Source organism: Pongo abelii, chromosome 10 (assembly GCF_028885655.2).
Source record: "Pongo abelii isolate AG06213 chromosome 10, NHGRI_mPonAbe1-v2.0_pri, whole genome shotgun sequence".
NCBI lineage: Eukaryota > Metazoa > Chordata > Mammalia > Primates > Hominidae > Pongo > Pongo abelii.
In genome coordinates, this window is record NC_071995.2 from 119,427,861 (window position 1) to 119,443,688 (window position 15,828).

Here is a 15,828-nt window from a genome sequence, read left to right on the forward strand (position 1 = left end):
GTTCAAATGCCATTACAAGCATAAGAAGGGCTACACAGAATAGAGCTGTCCAGGCTGAGGTGGAGTTAGCTAAACCCTTCCTAGTACTCTGGACCTCTGTCTAAGCATAGTTTGTAAAAACTAGGTTAGTTTCATGTTCTTAGATTTCTGTTCTGGAAGTTTTTTGTATAATGTTGTTAGTGTCAGATTCTCTTTATTTTTTTTTAACTTTTAAGTTCAGGGGTAAAAATGCAGGTTGTTACACGGTAAACCTGTGTCATGGGGGTTTGTTATACAGATTTTCACCCAGGTATTAAGCTTAGTACCCATTAGTTATTTTTCATGATCCCCTCCCTCCTCCCACCCTCCACCCTCTGATAGGCCTCAGTGTGTGTTCCCCTCTATGTGTCCATGTTTTCTCATCATTTAGCTCCCACTTAAAAGTGAGAACATGCGTGCGATATTTGGTTTTTCTTTTTCTTTTTTTTTTTTTTTGAGACAGAGTTTTGCTCTCGTTGCCCAGGCTGGAGTGCAGTGGCGTGATCTCGGCTCATCACAACCTCTGCCTCCAAGGTTCAAGTGATTCTCCTGCCTCAGCCTCCTGAGTAGCAGGAATGACAGGCATGCCCCACCATGCCTGGGTTATGTTGTATTTTTAGTAGAGATGGGGTTTCTCCATGTTGGTTAGGGTGGTCTTGAACTCCCAACCTCAGGTGATCCACCCACCTCAGTCTCCCAAAGTGCTGGGATTACAGGCATGAGCCACCACACCCGGCCGTATGTGTCTTTACTGTAGAATGATTTATATTTCTTTGGCTATATACCCAGTAATGGGATTGCTGGGTGAAATTGTATTTCTGTCTTTAGGTCTTTGAGGAATCACCACACTGTTTTCCACAATGGTTGAACTAATTTACACTCCCCAGTGTCAGATTCTAAGCAGATTCCAATCCTTTAGTGGGTATTGCATGCTTTTTGCTTCCTGTTTCCCTCAAAGTTGAGATATTTAAGCACCTAACTCCTTCCCATTGGGTCTCATTGCCTTTTAACTTTTGGTCCTGTTGAGAGGCCATTCTAAGCCCTTGCCCTTCAAGCTAAGTGTGTTTCTGGAAACTTAACCTTCTCTGGTGTTCTCTCTGGCTGCGTTAGACTCGGGAAGAGGCTCTGTCGGGATTGGCTGGAAGCAGAGGGGAGGTCACTGGTGTTGTGGCTGCTCTGGAACAACTGGTGCTGATGGCTCCCTTGGCGAAGGAGTCTGTTTTTCAACCCAGGAAGGTTAGTGTGTTCCTGTTACTAAGTGGCTGCCATTCCTCAAATGCTGCCATTGAGCTGGTAGGCATTACTGTGAGATCTAAACCTTCTCAAGAGAAGAGGGGACAATGAGTATTTTCTGTATGCTTGTTATTAGTTCTTTCCCCAGGGGTGTTAAATCAGTGAACATGACAGCTAAGATAAACATCTAGGGAGCTTGGCTCTTAGGCCTACATTTGCCACATTGCTTTCGGAAAGCAGGAGATATACTTTCGGTTGACCTAGAGTTTGCTGCAACAGGGTGTGCTGGAGTATCTGTCTGCCTTCGATGAAGAAACCACGGAAGTTTGTTCTCTGGACACTCCTTCTAGACCTCTTGCTCTCCCTCTGGTAGAAGAGGAGGAAGCAGTGTCTGAACCAGAGCCTGAGGGGTTGCCAGAGGCCTGTGATGACTTGGAGTTAGCAGATGACAATCTTAAAGAGGGGACCATTTGCACTGAGTCCAGCCAGCAGGAACCCATCACCAAGTCAGGCTTCACACGCCTCAGCAGCTCTCCTTGTTACTACTTTTACCAAGGTGAGGGTGCCTGAAGAGAGGACTGGGTTGCCGCATAGGTGTTTCAGAGGTGACCCGGTGCTCTAAGCAGAGGAGCGCCACTAGATCCTGTGGCTTGGGTGGCTTGAGCCCTTGGGCATGGGGAGGGGTGGGGAGCCTTCTCGGGACTGGCCAAGACTGGTGTGTGATAGAGCCCCTTGTCCTCAGCGGAAGATGGACAGCACATGTTCCTGCACCCCGTGAATGTGCGCTGCCTCGTGCGGGAGTACGGCAGCCTGGAGAGGAGCCCCGAGAAGATCTCAGCAACTGTGGTGGAGATTGCTGGCTACACCATGTCTGAGGTGAGGCCTTCCTGTAGAAATGGAGGGTCAGGCAACCTAATCTCTTTGAGGTAGGCCTAGCCATCCTAAGTTCACAAACCTTCAAGGCCTTTAGTTTTTGTATTTTTAGTCCTTCTGTCAATGATGGTGCTGTGAATTCTTTGTAAGTGAAGTGTCCCCTCAGCATGCCAGGGTTCTGTTAAATCAGTTAGTGCTGCTCCCTGCTTCTCTGGTTCATTGATTGTAGTTTGGGGATGTAGATATTTCTTCCTTTTATTCAAGATGCAGTTTATTTTTGTTTCTTTTCTTCCTTATTGCTTGGGAGAAATGTCATAAATTTGTTGTAAGATTTAAAATTAGACTCTTTGAGTACTATAAATTTTTCATCAAACATGTGCAGAAAAAAAATAGAAATGAAAATAAATGGGTTGGATGTGGTAGCTCACACCTGTAATCCCAGCACTTTTGGGAGGCCTACTCAGGCAGATTGCTTGAGGCTAGGAGTTTCAGACCAGACAGGGTATTTCTACAAAAAATACAGAAAAAATTAGCTGGGTGTGATGATGTGCACCTGTTGTCCCAGCTCTTCAGGAGGCTGAGGCAGAAGGATCACCTGAGCTGAGGAGATCAAGTCTGCAGTGAGCCGGCCTGGGCGACAGAGCAAGACCATGTCTCAGAAAAAAAAAAAAAAATTGGGCTTCATTTTCTACTATTTCAGGCCAAGTGTCTTTCAACAGGGAGATCTGCTTTATCTTCCTTCCCAGTTATTAATTCTGTCAGTGGTTCCCAGGTTTTTTTCTGTTCTGTTTTTCTGCCAACAAATAACTTTTTATCGTCTCTGTTCGTCCCCCTCAGCTGTGGGCCCTTGAAAAATCAGAAACAGCTGATGGGCTTTAGATTATTTGTTGCCGGACTCAGTTCACTCCTTTGTAGTACAAACCAAAAATAACTGGATTTGGTTGCTTATTCCACCTTGCTGTAGGTTGACAGTTTCTCTTTGGCTTTTCAAAATGAGGATAATTGAGCACTACTGTTTCCAACCCCAGTGCTGGCTGTGTTATGTATATATTGTTGGATATCGGGGTTAGGACCCCCTTCTTTCAGAGTTAGGCTTGCTTTTGTTGAGTATTGGTCCTTTTTCCAATGTAGGATGTTCGACAGCGTCACAGATATCTCTCTCACTTGCCACTCACCTGTGAGTTCAGCATCTGTGAACTGGCTTTGCAACCTCCTGTGGTCTCTAAGGAAACCCTAGAGATGTTCTCAGGTGAGAACGCCCCTGCTCTGCTTCTCTTTATAGTAGGGTTCAGGGATTCTTGTGGCTAGAAACCCAGTGTGGGAGGAAACTTATGGAACTGTATCATGAGTCTTAGTACCTCCTAAACACTTCATCTGTTCATCTAGTCCAGCTGGGCCTACTGGTGTGGGCTTAGCTGCTAATACTGGGAGGAGGTAATGACCAGGTTGTCCTGGGTCTACCTCTTTACAACCTGACCAATCCGCAGATGACATTGAGAAGAGGAAACGTCAGCGCCAAAAGAAGGCTCGGGAGGAACGCCGCCGAGAGCGCAGGATTGAGATAGAGGAGAACAAGAAACAGGGCAAGTGTAAGTTCAGGAACTTTCATCTTTGACTAGTACTGCTGTACATCATTGTATGGAACTCTGTGTCTGGGACCTGGGAGCCAGACCGTAGCCACTTGTTTTCTTCAACTTTTGAATGTGAATCATGAGCGCACCTCCTTAATAGGCTTGCTTGCAAATATAATGAGTTAATATGGGTCAAAGTGCCTAGCACATAGTAAAGATTAAGATGAAATTCAGCCTTGGTAATAGTGGGTGATATAAACGTGTTCCAGAGATGGGAATTGGGGCTTCGCTAAGAATGCTGGGGGCCATCGTTCCCCCATGCCCTCTGGATCACTGACCTTACCTCTGACTCTTTATTAAAGGGGACAGCTGTACGCAGCAAGTCTGCCAGGTGGGTCTGATAAGATGGAAACTTAGATAGACTAGGAAGTGCAGGAAGTTGGATTTAAGAGATCTTTCATAGCAGTAAGCACAGCCTTTTGATCTGGTTCTCCAAAATAAGTTTCATTGAATCCAGGGGATTAGTGTGACATGAGGTCCCATTATCCACTAGAACACAAGGAACTGAGTCCTTGGCCCAGAAAAGGACTTCGGTGTTTTGACTCCATATGGGATGGAAACATACATTTTATATCTCAAGTGGAGTTAAGTGTATACTTGGAGTCCCAACACTGTGTAGGTGTTTGGCACATGTCCTGAACTTTGAGAAAACTGATATTTCAGGAAGAGGATTTTTTGTTTTAACCTTTTTATTATGGAAATATCAAGACAAGTAGAACAGTATAATTAACCCGCATGTTTGTTACCCAGCCTCAATTATGAATAGTTAGAACAAGGTTAACTATATTAAACAAAGACATTATAGAAGGACAGTTATTGTAAATTTGGGTTTTAGCTTCTGTCTGCATCCTCTAGACCTTTGGGGGTACACATGTATGATGTCCTCAACTGTTGGAAGCTATTTGAAAAATTCAGGCCAGGTGTGGTGGCTCACGTCTGTAATCCCAACACTTTGGGAGGCCAAGGTAGGCAGATCACTTGAGCTCAGGAGTTCAAGACCAGGCTGGGCAACATGGTGAAACCCCATCACTTTAAAAATTCAGAAAATTAGCTGTGCGTTGTGGCACGTGCCTGTGGTCCCGGCTACTCGGGAGGCTGAGGTGGGAGGATTGCTTGAGCCTGGGAGGCAGAGGATGCGGTTAGCAGAGATCGTACCACTACCCTCCAGCCTGGGTGACAGAGTGAGACCCCATCTCAAAAAAAAAAAAAAAAAAAAAAATTGAAGAATTCTGTGAATGGGTTTACAAGGGTTATCTTTCCTTTGCAGACCCAGAAGTCCACATTCCCCTCGAGAATCTACAGCAGTTTCCTGCCTTCAATTCTTATACCTGCTCCTCTGATTCTGCTTTGGGTCCCACCAGCACCGAGGGCCATGGGGCCCTCTCCCTTTCTCCTCTCAGCAGAAGTCCAGGTTCCCATGCAGGTAAACAGGTGAAATTTAATGAGTTCACCCATCAGCTAGACCTTATGCAAAGCTTTGGTGTCTGAGTTTACAACCCCAGCCCACTCAGCATGGTGTGGACTTCAGGGGCATAACCTTACTTTGGTAGTCCTGAAGTACATCAAATTCTTAATGTTTATTCATCCTTCCCACTTGCTATACTGACTGCTTTACCCTGCCAGCTTCTAAGCACCTCAAGGAGCTCTTTAGGCAGGATGGTTGAACCTGGATTCTTCCCTTGGACCCACCTGTTTTTGTTTCTAGTTTTTGTTTGAGTTACTCCCCTGTGTGCCTAAACATCTTTGTACATGTCTCTTTATTGTAGCATCGTTTTCATAGCTCAGAAAAAAAAAAAACAGTTTAGAAAGCCTACCAATAAGAAAATGACTAAATTATAGTATTTATACTGTAAAATATTTCACACCAGAAGGCCGGGCGCGGTGGCTTATGCCTGTAATCCCAGCACTTTGAGAGGCCAAGGCAGGTGGATCACGAGGTCAGGAATTCAAGACCAGCCTGACCAACACGGTGAAACCCTGTCTCTACTGAAAATACAAAAATTATCAGGGCATGGTGGCAGGCGCCTGTAGTCCCAGCTACTTGGGAGGCTGAGGCAACAGAATTGCTTGAACCTGGGAGGCGGAGGTCGCAGTGAGACAAGGTTGCGCCACTGCACTCCAGCCTGGGCGACAGAGCGAGACTGTCTCAAAAGAAAAAAAAAAAAATTCACACCTGTTAAAGAAGGGAATATAGGGAATATAGTTCTTCTATTCACGTACTAATAGGAAGATAAAAGTAATTTGTAGAACAAGAATAAATGTTTGTGGGTTTAAATAAAACACCACCACCACAAAACTAAAGCATTTCATTATGAGTGTGTGTGTGTGTGTGTGTGTGTGTGTGTGTGTGTGTGTGTGTGTGTATGTAAATGTATAGAAAAACTTCTGTTAGAAGGCAGGGGAGGAAATAAAAAAATATTAAATGTATAGAAAAGAATCGAAGGCCAGGCATGGTGGCTCACACCTGTAATCTCAGCACTTTGGGAGGCCAAGGTGTGCAGATTCCCTTGAGCTCAGGAGTTCAAGACCAACCAAATTTTGTCTCTACAAAAAATACGAAATTTAGCCGGGTGTGGTAGTGTGTACCTGTAGTCCCAGCTACTTGGGAGGCTGAGGTGGGGGGATGGCTTGAGCCTAGGAGGCAAAGGTTGCAGTGAGCCCAGATTGGGCCACTGCACTCTAGCCTGGGCAACACAGCTAGACCCTCTCAAAAAAAAAAAAAAATACTGAGACAGATGTGTTCCAAATTGGTAGTAGTGTTACATTCTAAGGAATGAGACTGGATTGAAATGTTCAAATGGGCCTTTAGCCTTAAAAAAGTTTGTCTTATATATAAAGAGTGTTTAAAGTGTTATGAAATTGAACACTTATTAAAGAGTTACTATAATTTCAGAGAGTATCTTTTGTGATCTTCATCTGCCTGGCACATTTTCTTTCTTTCTTTTTTTTTTTTTTTTTTTTTGAGATGGAGTCTTGCTCTGTCACCCAGGCTGGAGTGCACTGGTGCAATCTCAGCTAACTGCAACCTCTGCCTCCCGGGTTCAAGCGATTCTCCTGCCTCAGCCTCATGAGTAGCTGGGATTACAGGTGTGCGTCACCATGCCTGGCTAATTTTTGTGTTTTTAATAGAGACAAGGTCTCTCCGTGTTGGCCAGGCTGGTCTCGAACTCCTGGCCTCAAGTGTTCTGCCTGCCTCAACCTCCCAAAGTGCTGGGATTGCAGGTGGGAGCTGCTGTGCCCAGCCTGTTTGTTTTTAAGAGATAGGGTCTTGCTCAGTGCTGTGGTGCATTCATAGCTCACTGCAGTCTTGAACTCCTGGGCTCAAGTGATCCTCCTGCCTGAGCCTCCCAGAGTGCTGGGATTACAGGTGTGAGCCACTGCACCTGGCCAAGAGAGATACTTTTTGATGCTTATGTCTGATTTCTCAGGCATTCTTGTTTTGTTTTGTTTTGTTTTAGACGGAGTTTCGCTCTTGTTGCCCAGGCTGGAGTGCAATGGTGCAATCTCGGCTCACTGCAACCTCTGCCTCCTGGGTTCAAGCGATTCTTCTGCCTCAGCCTCCAAGTAGTTGGGATTACAGGCATGCGCCACCACGCCTGGCTAATTTTGTATTTTTAGTAGAGACAGGGTTTCTCCATGTTGGTCAGGCTAGTCTCGAACTCCCGACTTCAGGTGATCTGCCAGCCGACCTCAGGTAATCCACCTGCCTTGGCTTCCCAAAGTCCTGGGATTACAGGCATGAGCCACTGTGCCTGGCCTCTGTCGGGCATTCTTAACAAAGTGTCCATCATTGGAATATTTAAAACTTTTGGTGACCATTTTGTTCATATGCATATCATTTTGCAGATTAGGAACCTGTGGCTGAGGCAGGTACTTAGTGGCAAGAACTGGGATTAGAACCTGGTTCTTGAGAACTGCACTACTGTGACGCTCTTCTGCTTAACTGAAAAAGGAGCATACAAAGGACTATGGCAGATCATTAAATACATTATTTGTGATATGCATCCTTTTTTATTTTTATTTTTTTTTTATTTATTTTTTGAGACAGGGTCTCGCTCTGTCACCCAAGCTGGAGGGCAGTGGCACAAAGCACAATCTCGGCTTACTGCAACCTCTGCATCCCAGGTTGAAGCAATTCTTGTGCCTCAGCCTCCCGAGTAGCTGGGATTACAGGCAGCACCACCATACCCTGCTAATTTTTGTATTTTTAGTAGAGATGGGGTTTCGCCATGTTGGCCAGGTTGGTCTCAAACTCATGGCCTCAAGTGATCTGCCTGCCTCGGCCTCCTAATGTGCTGGGATTACAGGCCTGAGCCACTGTGCCCAGCCTATCTGTGATACCAAGATTGTGTTTTCACATACTGTCTTTTCTGAAAGCTGCTTTTTGTTTTGTTTTGTTTTGTTTTGGACAGAGTCTCTCTCTCTGTCGCCCAGGCTAGAGTGCAGTGGTGCGATTTTGGCCCACTGTAACCTCCCCCTCGTGGGTTCAAGTGATTCTCCTGCCCCAGCCTCCCGAGTAGCTGGGACTACAGCGCGTGCCACCATGCCTGGCTAATTTTTGTATTTTTAGTAGAGAGGGGGTTTCACCGTGTTAGCCAGGATGGTCTCGATCTCCTGACCTCATGATCTGCCTGCCTCAGCCTCCCAAAGTGCTGGGATTACAGGTGTGAGCCACCATACCCAGCTTTTTTTTTTTTTTTTTTTTTTTTTTTTTAAGATGGAGTTTTGCTCTATCACCCAGGCTGGAGCACAATGGCACGATCTCGGTTCACTGCAGCCTCCACTTCCCAGGTTCAAGTGATTCTCCTGCCTCAGCTTCCCAAGTAGCTGAGATTACGGGTGCCTGCCACCATGCCCAGCTAATTTTGTGTTTTTAGTAGGGATGGGGTTTTGCCATGTTGGCCAGCCTGGTCTCGAACTCCTGACCTCAGGTGATCCACCCACCTCAGCTTCCCAAAGTGCTGGGATTACAGCGTGAGCCACCGCACCCGGCTTTTCTGAAAGTTCAAGCTTTTAATGTATTTAAGCAAGAGCAACTGGTTGGTCCTAGTAATAAGAGTACTGAGCATGTTGAGGGCCTGCTGCTGGGGAAGAGAATAGGGCCCCTCTCCTCCAGCACTGTTCAGGGCAGTGGATAGACTCATCTCTGGGAAGTGTTCAGCTCTAGTCAGAAAGGATAGAGAAGTGTATTACCTAGGGAGTATCAGGGAAAAGTTTGCATCCTCGTGCTGGATCTTGTTGATGTGTCTTGGATTCTAATTGGTTACTCCCAGGTCATAGTATCTACTATCGGGAATGTAAAGGCTGAGCTGATTAAATTTTATCTTTTTCTTGGAGCTATTTTATCCTTGTAAAACCAGTCCCTGACAGTACCTATCCTTGAGAGCCAGCCTTTGTGGAAAGTATAGCATTTCAAAAGCAAAGACTTTTTCTTACACTAGGAGTAGATTCTACCATGACTTCTAGAGTTACTGTAACGATGAAGCTTTTCCCTCTTCCTATACCGGTCACTGATTTCACTGGTGATATTGTTGGCTTTTTAAGAACATGGGAGAGTTGAAAGTTGGATCAATGTTTGCTTTTTTTTTTGAGGGGATGATTTGTAATTTTCCAGACCTGACTCAGGGCTCACTCATCTTTCTTGTTAAGGAGACTCCTTGGAACGTGACGAATATAATCAGGTCTCTGGTTCCCTTTCAGACTTTCTGCTGACCCCTCTGTCACCCACTGCCAGTCAGGGCAGTCCCTCATTCTGCGTTGGGAGTCTGGAAGAAGACTCTCCCTTCCCTTCCTTTGCCCAGGTAAATCCTTTGCTTGTGAAGCAGCCCAGGGGTATTTAACATGAACTCTGCTGCTTATTACTATGGGACCCTCCTCCAGGGATTGTTACCTCTCATTCTAATGCGGCTGGACAGATGGAGTCAGCTGATGGGTAGGAGGGAAGTTAACTGCCTGTCGGAGCTTTATGCAGCGTGGAGTTGGCTGAGGGCAGATTATGTCATGGACGTCCCCTCTGTTGGAAAAGGAGAGACTTAACAGGCTAATGTTGCACTGACTCTAATAATCATGGGAGGCATTCTTAAGAGGAAAGCTCATGGATTTAGTCCTCAGATGTTACTGCAGACATACCCAGGAAAGAGGCCAAGAATAGCTGAGGCAGAATCAGAGTTTAGAATATTTTAAAAATCATTTGATAACTTGTGTACTGGATACTATTGTAGGGTTTGGGGATACAGCATCAGTTTTAACTGGTCTCTGGTTCTAGGACCTCTGATTCAGGTGGTATTTATCTGTTACATAAAATAAGCCATTTCTCTTCACTTTGAGAGGGGAAGATTGTCTTGGTTATACTGCACCTAGCCAAAGCAGCTTCCTTGGAGCTGGGTGGGGGAACGATAGGCTAGTGAAGCTTGCTGTGAAACCACTTTGTTAATCTCTAAGATAACAAGCTAATACTCAGCATTCCTGCATTCAGATAAGTGAGGAAGATGGATGGACAGCTTGATATGTGCCCTTGTAAGAAGTCCGTATAAACTTCTTTAAGGCTAGTGCAGAATCATTATCTTGACTTTTTTTTTTTTTTGAGACGGAGTCTCGCTCTGTCCCCAGGCTGGAGTTCCGTGGTGCGATCTTGGCTTACTGCAAGCTCCGCCTCCCGGGTTCATGCCATTCTCCTGCCTCAGCCTCCCAAGTAGCTGGGACTACAGGCGCCTGCCACCACACCTGGCTAATTTTTTGTATTTTTAGTAAAGACAGGGTTTCACCTTATTAGCCAGTATGGTCTCAATCTCCTGACCTCATGATCCGCCCGCCTCGGCCTCCCAAAGAGCTGGGATTACAGGCGTGAGCCACCACGCCCGGCCATTGACAGTTCTTTAGAGCAGTTGATACGGATCTTTCTTATGTAATTATAGCAGTTTGTACTGAGAAATAAGCAAGAATTGGGCTTTGGTAAGGAGGGTTCCGAAGTCAAGGAACATGAAATAATTGTGGAGGTGAGGTGAGAAGAGAGGGGGATCCTGAAAATTAACTGCTGGACTTCAGAGGTGATTAACAAGTGGCTCCCAGGAGTTATGCCAAATACTTGTTTTGTTTTGTTTTGTTTTGAGATGAAGTCTTGCTCCTGTCCCCAAGGCTGGAGTGCAGTGGTGTGATCTCGGCTCACTGCAACCACCGCCTCCCGGGTTCAAGTGATTCTCCTGCCTCAGCCTCACGGGTAGCTGGGATTGGGTTACAGGCACCTGCCACCATGCTCGGCTAATTTTTGTATTTTTAGTAGAGATGGGGTTTTACAATGTTGGCCAGGCTGGTCTAGAACTCTTGACCTCAGGCGATCCACCTGCCTCGGCCTCCCAAAGTGCTGGGATTACAGGCATGAACCACTGTGCCTGGCCTTTTTTTTTTAAACTGGGCTTTATTGCTATTTTCTTTCAACTTTATTTTGGAAAACACACTTAGAGTTGAAAGAATAGTATTATGAATACTTACACTTTTGACCTAGATTCACTAGTTATTATTTTGCTGTTATATATTTGCTTTCTCTTTTTTCTGTGTTGAAAAGAAGTTGCAGATATCATGAATGATACTTTACCACTAAGTACTTAGGAGATACATGCCGAAGAAAGTGGGATACTCACCTGTAGAACTGCAGTGATCACATGAGAGAAATTCCACTGCCACAGTAATATCTAATATGCTGCATATTTCTATCTCCCCATTTGTCTCAATGTCCTTTATTTTCAACTCAGGGCAGAATCCCATTACTCCCTTCATTTAGTTGTCAGGTCTCTTTAGTCTCCTTTGATCTATAACCATTCCTTTGCCCATATCCCCTCTTTTTTTTTTTTCCCTTCTGTGGCCAGTTGTTTTATAGACTATCCTACAGTTTGGACTCGTATGATTTCTAATGAATGGATTCAGGTTAAACACTTAAACATTTTGGTAAGAATAAAACATAGGTGACGTTTTGATTACCTTTTAAGAGTAAAACAATTCACATGTCAAACTATTTGGATACTGTCTCAGTCCATTTGTGTGGGTGTAAAAGATTACCCGAGACCGAGTCATTTATCAAAAAAAAAAAAAAAAAAGTTTATTTGGCTCATGACTCTGCTGGCTGGAGGACTGGGCATCTGGTGATTGCCTCAGGCTGCTTCCACTCATGGTACACGAAGTGAAGGGGTCCCTGCTTGTGAAGAGATCACATGGCAAGAGAGGAAGCAAGGAGGGGAGGAGGTGCTAGGCTGTTTTAAACAACCGTGTTCCTGTGCCCAGTTTCAAAATAGCCTTCAGCCAAGCTATTGAAGCAGCCTTTGTGAAACTGGACACACCAGCTACTTCAGATCCCTTCTGTGGTAAGGGCAGAGGTTGGAGTGCCCAGGCTGTCAAACACACATGTACTGCCATTCCCACTTGGATCCAGTGGCAGACATCACTCACCAGCTCTTTCAGGAATGAATGCGAGAATAGGTCTCCCATCCCCCAGGGAGGGCATTAATCTGTTCATGAGGGGTCCACCCCCATGACCCAAACACCTCCCATTAGGTCCCCACTTCCAACACTGAGGATCAGATTTTAACATGAGGCTTGGGAGGGTCAAATGTCTAAACCATAGGAGACCCAAACTCCTAGAGACAAAGGGAGAAGTTCATCAAAGTGGAACATAATGAAGAAAGGTTATTTAATGAAATCGGCATCTGCCAGCACAAACTTATCTTGAGTAATAGGCATTCCTCACTTTGGAATATATGATTTAAGGACAAGGCATCCCTGCTTGAACCCCATTGGGTTTGTCTTTTGATATTTTTCCAGGAATAAAATGTTCCCTGCCTTTTAAGTGGCATATTTGCAGTTGGGGCTCATAGTAGCCTTCAGCAGTTACAAAGCTGGCCTTGGCCAAGTGGAATGAAAATTCCTCAGGGGCATGAGGATTGTTCTGATTTTATTGCAGGAATTTTACTGGCCTGTGGTTGGATCTGAAAGTTAATGATTAAGGAGCTATTGGAAAAGCACACTAAAAGGTAGTGAGGGGCTGTTGAAGCGGTGTCAGGAGAGAGTTTAGTTAGTTTTCATGGCTTTAGGTAACTGAAGTTTAGTAGCCGTGTGGTTTAAAACTGGAGGGTACTTGGCTGGGCACAGTGTCTCATGCCTGTAATCCCAGCACTTTGGGAGGCCAAGGCGGGTGGATCACCTGAGGTCAGGAGTTCAAGACCAGCCTGACCAACATGGAGAAACTCCATCTTTACTAAAAATACAAAAATTAGCCAGGCGTGGTGGTGCATGCCTATAATCCCAGCTACTCAGGAGGATGAGGCAGGAGAATCACTTGAAGCTGGGAGGCGGAGGTTGCGGTAAGCCAGGATTTGCGCCATTGCACTCCAGCCTGGGCAACAAGAGCGAAACTCCATCTCAAACAAAACAGAAAAAACTGGAGGGTACTAGGCCGGGCACAGTGGCTCACGCCTATAATCCTAGCACTTTGGGAGGCCAAGGTGAGTGGATTAACTGAGGTCAAGAGTTCAGGACCAGCCTGGCCAACATGGTGAAACCCCGTCTCTACTAAAAAAAAAAAAAATCCAAAAATTAGCCAGGTGGGTGCCTGTAATCCCAGCTACTTGGGAGGCTGGGACAGAATTGCTTGAACCCGGGAGGCACAGGTCGCAGTGAGCCAATATTGTGCCATTGCATGCCAGCCTGGGCGACGAGCTAAACTGTCTAAGAAACAAAAACTGGAGGGTACTACCCACTGCTTCCTCCGACAGCTCGATGTTTTTAGGGGTCCCAGGAAGGGCAGAAAAACTTACCAGAAAGTCGGAATTCCCAATGTGAGGGTCTCAGTAAGAATCTCTTGTGCCTTCTGTGCAGTGTTCTTTACCCATTTGCTAAGGAACAAACAGCTTATGGTTTACTACCTTGTGGGTTTCATTGCCATTTCCATTAGCCAGGATATAGGGAACATGACTAGAACAGTGTGTTAAGGAGAGAAGTACCTGGAAAATCTTTTCAAAGGTGATAGTTGGTTCTGTGCCTCTCCAGTCAGTCAAGGTAGGTCTGAAAAAGAAGCTGGACCAGCTACTTAAATTCTCTCCCCCACTTCTTTCCCACTTTGGCAGATGCTGAGGGTTGGAAAAGCAAAAGCAGATGTGTGGCCCAAAACTGCTCCAAAGAAAGGTGAGGATGGTCCACTGGTGAAGGGGGAGTTTGGCTCCTTTCCATAAAAGGCTGTTTCTAGAAAAAGAGTTGTTTCTATAGTTTTAACACTGGTATTTTTTAGATGAGAACAGCTTAGTTCCTCCTGCCCCTGTGGACAGCGATGGGGAGAGTGATAGTTCAGACCGTGTTCCTGTGCCCAGTTTTCAAAATTCCTTCAGCCAAGCTATTGAAGCAGCCTTCATGAAACTGGACACACCAGCTACTTCAGATCCCCTCTCTGGTAAGGGCAGAGGCTGGAGTGCCCAGGGTTGTCAAACTTACTACACATGTACCGCCATTCCCACCTGGATTCAGTGGCAGACATCACTAATTAGGCTCTTTCCCTTCTGAACCCTTCAGCACACTCTAGTGTCATTTAAATAATACTCCATTTGGTATGTCAGATAGGACCTATTTGCCACCCCAGAGTAATTGATGACGCCTGAAAGTGAAATTCTGAGGAACTCTTCCAAGATACAGTGGGTTGTACAACCTGTATCCTTTAGAATCTTGAGTTGGTACAGGGTGGCTAATTAGATGGAGAAGTCAGTCTCGAAGCCTGTCGCACTCTGTTCGTGACTAGACAAGAATCACATATGTATGGTGTGCTACGTGCCTAGCACTGTGCTAATTTTATCCTCCCAACAACCACGTTAAATGGGTGTACCTCACGTTACAGATGGGGAAACTGAGGTCCAGGGGGTTAAAAGTGACTTGCCCAAAGACACGCACTTGGTGTATACCAAGACTGGTGTTGGCATCTAGGCAGTCTAATTCCAGAGCCTCCACTCTTAGCTCTCACTCTGTGACTCTCAGTAATGAAAACTGGCCAGGGGACAAGGGATGGCATTTTAAGTTAAGCTCTCTTTCTGTGTCTCCCTTTAGAAGAGAAAGGAGGAAAGAAAAGAAAAAAACAGAAACAGAAGCTCCTGTTCAGCACCTCAGTCGTCCACACCAAGTGACACTACTGGCCCAGGCTACCTTCTCCATCTGGTTTTTTTGTTTTTTTTTCCCCCATGCTTTTGTTTGGCTGCTGTAATTTTTAAGTATTTGAGTTTGAACAGATTAGCTCTGGGGGGAGGGGGTTTCCACAATGTGAGGGGGAACCAAGAAAATTTTAAATACAGTGTATTTTCCAGCTTCCTGTCTTTACACCAAAATAAAGTATTCACACTCACAAGAGATCTCTTCCTGTCAAGGTTTTTAGTTCATTGCCAGTTTAGTCTTTTTGACCCATGTGTAATTATTTTTCTCAACCCAAAATAAGATTGAGTCCCCTTTGAGATGCATTAGAGCAGTCTAACCCAGAATGGCACACACTGCTCTGCTGTAGCATCGTATCAGGGCTTCCTGGGCTCAGCACACCTCTCAGTTTGTCTTTTAAAAAACAGCTGAATCTTTACTATCTATTTAGTTCTTGTTAAAGAAACAGGGGTGGGAATAAAATGGATTTAGGACACCCAGTTTGAATTGCAGTTTTTTTTTTTTTTTTTTTTTTTTTTTTTTTCTGACACATGGCCAGGCTGTGGTGCCAGCTTAATGGAGTAGGCTGTCTTTGGCACTTGCATGTGTGAAAGGAGGGTTTTGCCTCTTCTTGAGCATGGCTTGAGTTGGTAAGGAAAGCTGTAACTCACGAAGCCCTGAGACCTGCTACCCCTAAGATCGAGCTTGTTTTCAGTGACTGGCTTGAGTCATAGGAGGAGGAGTCTGGTACAGCTGCAGGAGAGCAGGGCCATCTGAAAGCGGTAGCATTGCCACCATCTCCCTCTCATCTAGAGCAGTTTTCTTATGCCTTGGTTTGAGCTGAATTTGATGTGAATTCTTTTGCTGCTTAATAAAGTGACCTCTAGGTGCATTAGAATGCAAAGGCAAATAGTTATAA

At 45.3% G+C, this 15,828-nt stretch overlaps 1 protein-coding gene across 7 annotated transcripts in view; it reads left to right on the plus strand.

The window, feature by feature from the left end:
* RNF10 (ring finger protein 10) overlaps positions 1 to 15,126 on the plus strand; it is a 43,069-nt gene extending 27,943 nt beyond the window's left edge. For 2 of the 7 annotated variants that reach the window (XM_024256994.3, XM_024256995.3), the window contains exons 8-17: positions 1,129 to 1,254; positions 1,531 to 1,807; positions 1,994 to 2,127; positions 3,256 to 3,373; positions 3,612 to 3,713; positions 5,023 to 5,178; positions 9,456 to 9,556; positions 13,868 to 13,925; positions 14,029 to 14,187; positions 14,832 to 15,126. In XM_024256994.3, the coding sequence (XP_024112762.1) occupies positions 1,129 to 1,254; positions 1,531 to 1,807; positions 1,994 to 2,127; positions 3,256 to 3,373; positions 3,612 to 3,713; positions 5,023 to 5,178; positions 9,456 to 9,556; positions 13,868 to 13,925; positions 14,029 to 14,187; positions 14,832 to 14,908 (1,308 nt within the window). In that variant the 3' untranslated portion in view covers positions 14,909 to 15,126. Of the gene's footprint in view, positions 1 to 1,128; positions 1,255 to 1,530; positions 1,808 to 1,993; positions 2,128 to 3,255; positions 3,374 to 3,611; positions 3,714 to 5,022; positions 5,179 to 9,455; positions 9,557 to 13,867; positions 13,926 to 14,028; positions 14,188 to 14,831 lie in introns of those variants that run through there. The other 5 variants (XM_054528322.2, XM_024256996.3, XM_054528324.2 and 2 more) reach the window with 5 other exon arrangements.
* Positions 15,127 to 15,828: the final 702 nt, after the last annotated feature.